This window comes from Amia ocellicauda, chromosome 21 (genome assembly GCF_036373705.1).
Source record: "Amia ocellicauda isolate fAmiCal2 chromosome 21, fAmiCal2.hap1, whole genome shotgun sequence".
Taxonomy (NCBI): domain Eukaryota; kingdom Metazoa; phylum Chordata; class Actinopteri; order Amiiformes; family Amiidae; genus Amia; species Amia ocellicauda.
The window spans coordinates 20,860,876-20,872,733 of record NC_089870.1 but is presented as its reverse complement, the minus strand read 5'-3'; the positions used below and the strand labels follow the sequence as shown (position 1 = coordinate 20,872,733).

The following is an 11,858-nucleotide window of genomic DNA, read 5'->3' as shown; positions in this document are numbered from 1 at the left end:
AGCCCTCGAATTTGTGAGACGCTGCCAGTTATTCTTCTGTCGAAAACAAAGAGCGAATGAGCTGCAGGAAACCAACACAATAGATAATGCCAGTCATTTTTTTATTTAGAGGAAAATGAGCAATTTTTGGTGGGGAAGGGATCATTAAAAATGATATCACACAGTCCTTGAACATGATTTGACTACTCTGGTATACTTTCCTGTGTAGAGAAACCGTGCCTGCACCCCTGACCTTGGTTAACGTCCTTATCAGAGCACAATCGCCAAGTCGGTTCATTGTCCGGAGAACAATCCCAGAGTACTGTGCGTCAGGGGGCTGCCATGAGAACCACACTGGCAATCGGAGCACGTTTAATAATATATGTTTATACAAAGAAACCAATCTAAACATCCTCAAATCATGGGCAAAATCATTCTTATCTAGACCTTCCTTTGCTAAACATTCAACCATACTTAAAAACACAACATAACCTTCGCTGAGGAAGATGTTAGACAATAGCTGATTATCGCTATGGCAGGACTCTGACTTTATTGCCCCCGTTAAGAAAAACCCCATCAGCGAATTCAATGATTCTCAGACCTCAGCATTACGTGCTTCAGTGATTTAAATGGCGCCACAACAATTTATGACAATCCCCGTTTTACGAGCAACAGCACCAGGAAATTGGCGTCACCGGGCTGTGTGTGGCATTTATCTGTGAAGATCTTTTATAACCCGATCACTCATTTAATCCTGAAAATGTGATATGGCATTGGCAAATAAAAGAATGGCAATTACAATAAACAATCTGTAGGCTAATCTAAAGGGTACAGATGTGATAAAATCATACAGCTCGGCTTGTTTCAGATGCAAGTCTTATTTACAATACTTAAAAAGACAGAGAAACAGCTGCTAACTGCACTGAAGTATTTATTCCTACTACTATACCTTATATATATTTCTCTTATAATAGTTGGCACTGATTGCTCACAAATAAAATCGTCACACAACTGAAACCAGGTAGACAATTGAAAGTGTAGCAGTTTCACATAAACCGCTGTATTTTCGTGTGGGGCGCACCTGTGCCAGTCTAAGCAGGGCGGACGTTTCTTGACAGGCATGGTTAATGCTGCCACAGAGATGCACAAGAATCCAGCATCACTGTTTGCACTGAGGTTTGACGTTTATTTTAAATCTCTCTGGGAGTCGGGAATGCACTCACAGGCAGGCTCTGCTGATCAAACTGCCTTTTTAACGGGACTGCACGGGTAAATTATCCAAATATATATATTTAAATCGAGCATATCTCTCTGCCTCGACTTGGCACAAGAAGGCCCTCATCAGCAATTCATTTAAAAGATGTTTTATTTTTCGGTTCAGGCTTTAATGTGACTAACTATCCCACGGGATTTAAATGCAAAGGCTGTATAATCTCATTACAAGATCCTCACTCGGCCAAGGACACATGGTCAGAACTCGCACTGTTCGCTTCTGTAGAGTGTGCGCGGAAATAGGCTGATTCTCTGTGTTTTTTTCACATACCAGACCGAATCCAGAGCAGTTAAAATAACGTCGATTCACATCCTGCAAAAGCAGCCGAAACAGAAGTTCACACTTTGTCTCCGTAAAACTCCTGATAGTGCGAAGGTTGTGTGAAGTTCTGCAATTAGATTCCACATGGTGCCAACACCCCCCCACCGCAAAAAAAAAACTAATTATAGATCTCCATCTAGGATAGATGGATTAGCCTTGGATTTTAATGAAACCCTCAGCTTCCCAAAGCTCACCTGTGAGTCACTCTGTTTGCTGTGTGAATGGAATCGAAGCAGTGATACGGTCCCGTCAAACGCCAGCCACTGAATCATGATTCAATTGAGGTGTCCACAAAAATGCTCCAAGAACTATAGAGAAGTTATTTTATGATATATGAGGGTTTGAAGTTTAGCTGCCGTGAGCCAATGTACATCCTTGAGAAGTAAACTAAAGAACTATACAATAATCTTTATTGACCGACGAACGGGTGCTCATTAGAGGCCTGCATATCAATCCGTTCACGTTAAAATAAAGTGTTATGTTTTATGACGTGGATGTTCTGGTTCTTGGATCGGACCTGCTAGGGTTACAATCTACAAATTAAAATCCAAGTGAGAGATAATGGTTATCTCTCTGACAGCCAAACAGGCAGTTCGCTCCCCCTGGTCTGTATTTAAACAGTTGGCTGTTGCCACTCAGTAGATCTGTCCAGGACTCTTATCAGTTTAGTCACATTGGGTTGTTCATATTTTCGTGTCGCAGACCTCTGTACCAACAAGAGAGGGACGTTTCCTTTTATTCTCTAAGGCACACAATCACTAAAGCTGTGGCGTTGTCATGTGTCCATAAATTAACACACAATCGCTAGCTCTTGTATCGCTGTCATGACAGTATTGTGCATGTAGTGTGTGGCGAGGCGCTGTTGCCAAGAATCCATCGGAAAAACCAAATGTGCATCGTCCCAGTCGGGCCACAGAGCTCATGCACACTGGCACACGTCTGCAGCTCGGATTGAAAACACGCCTGGAATCAATTCTGTTCTCTCGGAGCGAATCGCCCGAGCTGGGTCCCTCGATAGCGTCCGACACCCTTTGATGGCTGCGAAGGCCCCGTGTGTGTTTCAGAGCCTCGCCGAGAGACCGTGGTCCTCGGCGCGGCATACTTGATCAGCACCTGGCAGATAAATCAGACGTGACACCCAATAAAATATAAATCAGGTCTTTAACGGGGACCATTACTGCCCCTGGCTTATTATTCTCCGCTCATGCGTTTATCCAGCCAGGCAGTCGTCTGTAGCCGACAAAGGCTGAGTGGAAACGACACAGGAAATCACATCACATTTCGACACTCAGACCAGACCGGCAGAAGAGATGAGACAGGGAAACCTCAATCAACCATAGTGCTTTAATAGAAACTAAAAATCTATCCTGTGACTGGGGTCTCTTGGACCAAGGTTGCACACATGGTTTGACAGTTACTAACACACAGTTACACACATTCAGACTGTTATTACAAGGGAAATTACATCATGATCAACAATAATTAACACATTTCAGCAAAACTGAGGTGTAGGAAAAGAAGGCAATGTGATCTACACAGATGCGTCTTGACGTCGAAAGGTGCAAAGACACTGGGCCGCCCCGATGTTCGCAGGCAGTTTATTCCACCTCCACCGGGAACGAGGCGTGGAATAACCAGCCTGCTATGATCGAAGGCAGCTGCATTTGAAGTCCCACCGTTTATAATTGCTTGTCTACTGCCATACACACATGACATCCGCGAGAGCAAGAGTTATTCCGAGCGCTTCCGACTGGCTGTGCGGCGAACGCTGGGCTGCAAATGATCTTCACGGGAAAAGCTAACGTTGTAGCTAAGAAGTGACAAATTGCACACGAGTACATTGCAGTGTTAACAGGAATGTCACTGTGTTCCTGCCAGACGGGGCTTTCATGCACTCCCATTTTGTTAACGATAATTATTTTGTATAAGAATACATTTATTAGGCATTCATATTTTTCTATTTGCATGATTTGCATGATCAGTTTATTCAAGAAATGGCTAAGAGAATCGAATAGCTAACTAACGCCTGGTGATTCTTTTGAGCCAACAGTTTGTCTCCTGACAAAAATAAAACAAACATGAAGCTGAAACAGAACAGAAACCGCAGAAAAAAAATAAAGCAAACCGTAAAAACTGATGGGGAGAAAAAATCCATTTAGCCCAGCACAGTTTGTGAAAAAAACATCTTGAGTATGATTGCTCTAATTGCAGGCTTTTATTATAGCTCCTGCTTTCGGGGGGCTGCTGGGAGAGAAGCCAAGAATGGATATTAGTCCATGAAAAGACTTTTACTAGACATTCCCAGCTGAAATGCTATTCGCAGGCCGAGGCGCTGTACATAAAAAGAAATCCCTAACTGTTTCTGCTTCTCCTACAACCGTATAGACCAAATAGACAAAAGGGCTCACAAATCAGTTTTTTTCCCCCACAATAATAATAAACTTAGTTATGATGATCAGACCTGTTTGTGTATGCATAGGATTGTGAAATGTGAAATCTTGGATACGTTTGGATATGAATCTAAGAATCCTTCACTGATTCTCTGAAAATGTTTCCACAAGTTATTGTCGCAGACGGGTGCAGTACGACAGGGCAGGGATTTAGTAACCGGTAGTGGCGTGGCGTGGCGTGGTTACAGCCCACCGATGGCGTTGACGTCCGTGATGGTGCTGGCTGCCGAATGGATCGTGAAGGCGAGCACGGAGACCTCCTTTTTCACAGCCTTCCATCGCCTGGCTTGATCGGGGTCGGCCTCGATGTCAAACAAGGCATCTGTCAGCCCAGGGAAGGTCGTTGAGCCGTAGGCATCATGCTGACTGGGGGCGAAAATGATGTGCCTGCAGGAGAAATGGACTTAATCAAAGGAAGGGATGAAACTACCTGTAAACCAAAAGCCACAAGCATCTACTCCGCACCATCACCAAAAAAACACACAAAAACCAGCTATTAACTCTTACAAAATGATGGTAATGATTAGTCTTTATTTATCTGTATTTACGGCAGCGCGGCATATTAAAAGTCTCTCCAAAACACAGTAATAAAAAAACATGACTTTGAGTGAACGTCTTTCCGGGAGATCTAAGGAATCGCTTTGTCGCTAATAACTCCCCCAGAGGAGACGATAATTCAGTTTTCTAGTCCCAATTTAACATCGGGAAAGGTCACTTCGGCTCCCGTTTCATATAACGACAGCTCTGCGTCACTCGAGCAACTGAGGAAAAAATGCGTTTGACACACAGGCTGAGATTATTATGACATCAGTCTGAGCTGTGATCTGTAATTTTATTTGAAAACAACAACATTAAAGAAATCTGAGACTCGCAGTTACAGTGTTTCACCTCGAATTTAATTTGTTTTGTTTTTGGCGTCACGTTCTTTTTTTCTGGTTAATTTAAAGCAGGTTATTTTCCACCCACAGGCTTGGAAGGGATTTTATACACCTGTTGTCTTATTATGTGCTAAAAATATAATGTGCAGATGAGAAAACAAATCAATAAGTCTGCGTGGATCTATATCATTGCCAGTGAGGGAATTAATGACGAGCACAGTGAATTAACGAGGAAGGCTATAATAGTGTATTTATCGTTGAGCATACGTTGCCGCTTTTCGTACAACTGACATATATACGAGTCCTGCTTCAATTTGTATCTCCCCCCATGGCAAACTGAATACTTTTGTTATCATTAAAGAGATAATTGAGAACAAAACACCTTGTTAATTAAAGCTTCTTTGCCCTCTAATAATTTCCCATTTTGCTGTGGCTGATAATTTTGTCCTCCGTCGCTCACATTGTCATCTTACTGAGGATGAAATGGAAAAGTACAAACACGTCGGCAGAATCGGTCGAGGTTTCTGCAGGGGAAATTAGGGGAAAATAACCAAAATCGCAGAAGTCAATTAGCTGAGTTAATTGGATGCTCTGATAAGAAACTACCCAACTCCGCTCTCGGTAACATCAGGAACAATAAACCAGTAACAAGACGAGCGAAACAAAACATTTTCTTCAGAGGCAAAGCAGAGGTCTGGTGGAAAGGATCTCAGTCCAATTCAATCTGTCAGTCATTCACTGTTTTTTTTATCGTTAGCAGAGAAGCAGAAGTAAATAGAGACTTCCACTTAATTGAATTCATGTGTTGAACATGCTAAGACAAAGGCGCAGTTTGCAAATCTGCCACACAGAACAAACCTGCGCTTAAACAGCAGGAATGACATTTTATCTGCACTCAAAGTAGGAGTTAATGGTGAACACCCAGCTCTGTGTGGTTCCCGTCACCCACAGACACTTATAAAGTCTGTAACCTAAAATCACAACAACAACAAAACGTGGCTCAAATTAATCAAGTCTGGTATCAGGTCTGCCAGATCACCAGAGAAAGCTCTCTCTCGAAGGGGGACACATTGAAAATACCAGTTTCACTTCAAACCCTGGTGTGTGTGTTTGTTAAACGACTATTATCCGTGTTCAGTTGGTGAAGCCTGAACCCTTGTATTGACCTGCCAGGCAACTGAGTAACGAGGAAGAGGATCGATGTGTTTTTAAGGATCAAATCTGTGTGCTGTTTATAAAAAAACTAAAACTCTGATTGAGCAGTTTCAAAACCTCGGTCCCCCTCAATGGAAACGGGAGCATCACACGCACACACCCATCACCAGTGGAGACGGGAGTGCATTTACATAATGCACATGACTAATAAACCTCCCCGATCATCAGAGAGTCAGGATTCATGAGTCACTGGAAATGCTTTACCTCCTACTCAGCTCCAGCCACGATAACAATGCTGCGCACGGCGGACAGCCACCTGATTCGATATGTGGGCCAAGAGCGAGAGGAACCGCACAGCTGGCACGGCTCCCGAGGGCGCGGAGACAGTGGCAGGAAATTGAACGCGCCCCTAACGTAATCAACTGGTTTGAGGAACTGTTTCGAGCAAGTTATTTCTTGCGGTGTCCCTAAATCAGGTTACATGAAATCTTGTAAGGTTATCTTGTAAGTCTGAGCCACTACTGGGCTCTTGCCTTTGACAAGAGAGAAATACACAGATCCATCTCTTTCTGTATATCTTTCTAAATCATTACTTTAAAGTCTTTTATAGAGGTTTTTTGCCTTCATTTTTTCCTTTATGCTATTTAATAGTGTAAACTCTATAATGGAATGAAAGGGTTAATCATTCCAGGAACACGTACCATTCCTGCTAATCTCGTAATTAATGTTAGATTTCTGGCACATTATCATATAGTGACCATTTGTGCTCCAGAACTGTGATTTGAATATTTGCTCTGTTTTTATTATTTTACCACCGTTGTTCAATCTGAATATATATCTTCATCGTCGCCTACCTGAACCATGGCCGGCCAAAGATGCCCAAGGGGTCGATGAAGGCTCGTTCCAAGTTCATCAGCTGGTCGTTCAGTCTTCGCACCTCCATGGGGCTGCAGGCAGAGGAGGAAAGGGTTATGTCGTGTTTCATCGATTACCGCGTGTCTCCGAGCAGTTTATAAACGAGAGCGGGATGCCCACAGATTTAATTTATTTCTCAATTCCTGTTTTTGTTGGCCCCAAAATGTGTTCCCGCTTCCATCTCGGGGGGGCTTCCCTCATCACCCACCACTGAATCTAAACTCTCGCTCCAGGCTAGAGACGTGGAGAGGCAGGCCACAATATCAAGGTGCATCTCTATATTATCTCTGGCTGGAGGTACGGACGCACAATCCCACAAGGCAGATCGGGACCGTGTGGGACCGTCCGCGTCTGCCGGCTCCGGGAACGATGGCAAAAATGACACGGCAAGTCAACCAGGCCGCTCCCGGCTGGTGCAACAATCCACAGGCAGAAGCTAAACACTGTTGGCACAGTTTAAAATAAATAACTACTTAAAATATACACTCCCCATATGTTGCTACTAGATAACATCACTAACAAAGAGAACCAATCCTATGCAATTATCTTTCAAGGAACTTAATTATGCAATACATCCCGAATAACCGCCGATACTGTTAATCAAATCTTAAAAAAACGTTATTATAATACAGAATTCAGGGCAATATTTATCTCTACTTTCATGTTCTCCTCAGTAACGTCTGGCAGGGCAAAAGTAGAGAAATACTTCCATGGTAATTAAATGTGTTTCCACAATACTGGCTTATCTGCGCTGGCACTGAACGCCACACAACGGCTGGCAGCCATTGCCTATCAGAAATGGGTCTCCAGGCACGACGGGCTTTGTGTTGCATACAGACACGTCTCCTGCAGAAGCGAACTCTGCAGAACGTGAAATGTCTGGAAGTGAAGTCGCCTTCCCTTTCTCCAATGTTTCAGCACGCCAGAATCTCACACAAACACTCAGTTTTTATCAGCTCTGTTATCGTCTCCAGCCTGGATTTAGTTTGTAGCAGACAGTACATTTACTCTCCTTACAGAGACGGCTGGAAGAAGACACTCTCTCAAACATAAATGGAAGGCACTGCATGATAGAAAATTCACTCTAAAAAGCATGCAACGCATTTCAAAACAGGCACTGGATCAGATCAAAAGCATCTGTGGTTGTGGTTCTTCTTGCCCACTATTCAGTCAGAAAATATCGTGTTTGGTTTGGTTGCCCGTGTGATTTCCTTCAGTTACAGTAGTGTGTGAGGTCACAATGCTCCATTATATGTAACACAATTGTATTATTAATTGCCAGACGCCTGCAATAAAGGCATCGGCCCACTAAATCAATACTAAGAAGTTTGTGTATATAGTTACACCACGGATTGACACACGTCCACAAAACTGAACAGAATATGATGAAGTGAAAAAGGAGAACGATAATGGCATGTTTTAATTAATTACATAATAATAAAACAGGCTGCAAATGTAGTGCCTTTTACAGAAATAGTTCATCCTCGGACATTCTTGTGCACACGGAGAACATTTTGTTACTTGTGGGAAGGTTATGTTGTTTATGAGTGTGACAGGTTAGCCCTCCCCTCCTCTCACAAAGACCAAGGACAACACACACCCACACACACGAATATAAAAGGTGCAGAGCGAGGCCGGCCCTCCAGGGACAGTACAGAAGGGCATTGCTATCGATTCCACTGATTCGAGCGGCTCGACTGAAAACGCACATTCTTTGTCGTCGGTGCGGAGTAAAAGCGCAAACAATGATACCTGAAGTTACTTCCTATAATTTAAAAACACTCTGTAGATATTAACCAAGTCATTATGTAGGTAGACAAAAACACAGAAAAGACACTCCCCCAGTGACTAACATGTAAAATGAGAGTTCATATGATGTGTTTATTTTATGACATTTACGACATTTCAAAAAAAAAGTTTGGGAAAAGACATCTACCAAGAGATAGAGGGGAAATAACAACAAAACTACTGATCCAAGTACGTGCTGTACTCCCTTAAAATAACGACAAGGTACAGATCGCAGGTTTGGATTTACCCACACCATGGTCTTCATTAATATTTGCAGAGAGAAGCAATGTATGATGTCCTCAATATGCATAAGAAATTAATAATATAATTGAATAGCTGTAATATGTGGTTTTTAAATAATCAGTAACTTCAATGTTTGAGAAGGAGTTCAACATTAAGTCTAGGCCTATATTCTGCAGCTTGATTAATTTCATGGCAACAAAGGGGGGAAAAAAAACAATATCCCTCTCTTTAAAGAGAAGAAAAGGAGATAAATTGGACTTGAGGAGGCAAGGAGCAGAATGTCGATGCCCTCTCCTCTGGCCACGATCATGGAACCAAAACCAAAACAGTCTGGTCGTCTTCCCTCCCACGGGTGTGGAAATCACCGCTGCACAGCGCCTGCGGCACGGAGCATATCTGCCTGTTAACCAACAGAGAGAACGATGGAACGAAAGATTTCTCTGCCCTCCTGGACGGTGCCGTCGAAAGAGGACACGGTCTCGTGCTTAGCACTTATTCAGCCAGCACGGTATACATCCCTTCCGTTGCATTAGAAGGTCATGGTGCAAATTGTATATAATATATTAAATAATATACGCTTTCTCATCATGCGGAGAATTTAATTATTATTTTATATACTTGATGCTTTTAGGTGTCAAATAGACTTTTATCAGTGTTTTCATCTACATTACATTTCTATAAAAGCACGGTGTGATTACAAATGAATAACTGTCACATCCTTCTGAGCAAACGGGCACTCAATAAAAAATCATCAACACAGCCATTCAGGCCCTTTGTTATCAGTGGTGCTGTTCGCTGCTGAAGAGTCAGGGCTTGATATGCAATAGACACAGCCTGGCCCTGCGGAGAATGAAACTGTTGGATGTGACTGGTTTCGTAATGTTCAAGAGAGATTCAGCAGAACGGGACATAAAAATATGTGCCCTCACTGTAGACAGGACAGACTGTGGTTTCATTAAAGGAAAACTTCAGATATCATGGATTTCCCTCCATAACGTTCGTGGAACTGTAAACGTGACCAATAGATTTTGTTTCATGTAACCGTGTCCAAGACAAGATGTTCGGGTCCATAGGTTGGACACTAAAAACACAGTGATTCGTTCCAAGCTGCACAAATATTAGACGCATCTGGTAGCTTTCAGGTCATAATCGCAACACTAAAATCCCGCCAGTCATTGGCAGCAGAAAAATAGGAAAAGTAAGTTGATGAGTAAGCCCATTGTTTTCACCTTCACCTTTTTCTATTACTAATTGTACAATAAATTGCTTTTAAGATGGAAGTAATTACAGGTCAGACACATTGTTGGATCTCTGACGTCAAACCTCATATGTAGTTTGTGGATTAAAATTTCCGTGCTAGCGCTTCATTTTCCCTTGCAATGCGGTTTAGTTCTCAAATCGTCCCAATTGGCGCCTCTAAGGGTGGTCTGTCCAAGATATTGTGCAGGGGTCTCCTGTCCGGAACCTAAAACAGCAGAACAATAACTGGCACTCCTCCTGCTTTATAAACCGTGAGCCGACTTCTCTCTCAGTGGTTTGTGGGCTGATGTAGTCTCTGCAACGCCAGCCCTGGGCGCCGGTGTGATCGCTGTGCTCGAGCCAGTATAACACGGATATAAATAGAAACAGCCTCCCATCGCACAGCTTATGACAATGTTCTGTGTCATTATGTTCAATATTGTATACATGTGCACATTTGCATTGAAAGCACGCAATTTAAAATGACTTCAAAAAACATCAATTGAAACCCCGAGCCAAGTTTGCATGCGGCCGATTAACACCAGCGCCAAACTGCGCTGATGTGCCGCATGCCTGACAGCCTCACACACGCCGAACGCTGCGGTACTTTATTATTTAAGTCTATATGTCCTAAAAGCAATTCCTGCAGTGAGTCTTTATATATCCCAGATACATAATAGCATTACATTTGAGTAATATCCCCTGAAGTCACATTTGAATCCAGGAGCTGACTGTGCTCGCAAGCGCCGAGCTGTAAGTGCCAACAATGTCACAGTTAAAGTGTCAGACTCGACGACACACGATGGCAATGCAATCTCTATACACAGCGAGTGAAGTAGGTGTTTAAAAACACGGAACCGCCAACCAATTGTGTCCCAACACTACATTTAATTCAGACACGAATCGTTTTGCCTACAGCTAAGCAACAGAATTGATAATTATAATAATCAGACTTTGTGTATGCCTCAAACATCAATACAGATCTAATGCATATATATATATATATATATATATATACACTCACCTAAAGGATTATTAGGAACACCATACTAATACTGTGTTTGACCCCCTTTCGCCTTCAGAACTGCCTTAATTCTACGTGGCATTGATTCAACAAGGTGCTGAAAGCATTCTTTAGAAATGTTGGCCCATATTGATAGGATAGCATCTTGCAGTTGATGGAGATTTGTGGGATGCACATCCAGGGCACGAAGCTCCCGTTCCACCACATCCCAAAGATGCTCTATTGGGTTGAGATCTGGTGACTCTGGGGGCCAGTTTAGTACAGTGAACTCATTGTCATGTTCAAGAAACCAATTTGAAATGATTTGACCTTTGTGACATGGTGCATTATCCTGCTGGAAGTAGCCATCAGAGGATGGGTACATGGTGGTCATAAAGGGATGGACATGGTCAGAAACAATGCTCAGGTAGGCCGTAGCATTTAAACGATGCCCAATTGGCACTAAGGGGCCTAAAGTGTGCCAAGAAAACATCCCCCACACCATTACACCACCACCACCAGCCTGCACAGTGGTAACAAGGCATGATGGATCCATGTTCTCATTCTGTTTACGCCAAATTTTGACTACCATCTGAATGTCTCAACAGAAATCG

The 11,858-nt window shown here is 42.9% G+C and overlaps 1 protein-coding gene across 1 annotated transcript in view; it reads right to left on the bottom strand.

Moving 5' to 3' along the window:
* Nucleotides 1-2,903: 2,903 nt before the first annotated feature.
* The window catches only part of LOC136716823 (putative N-acetylated-alpha-linked acidic dipeptidase), a 52,033-nt gene continuing 43,078 nt past the window's right edge, over nt 2,904-11,858 (bottom strand). The window contains exons 16-17 of the mRNA XM_066694217.1: nt 6,911-7,003; nt 2,904-4,410 (exon numbers count right to left, since the gene is read on the bottom strand). Coding sequence (XP_066550314.1) covers nt 4,206-4,410; nt 6,911-7,003 — 298 coding nt within the window. The 3' untranslated portion in view covers nt 2,904-4,205. The remainder of the gene's footprint in view (nt 4,411-6,910; nt 7,004-11,858) is intronic.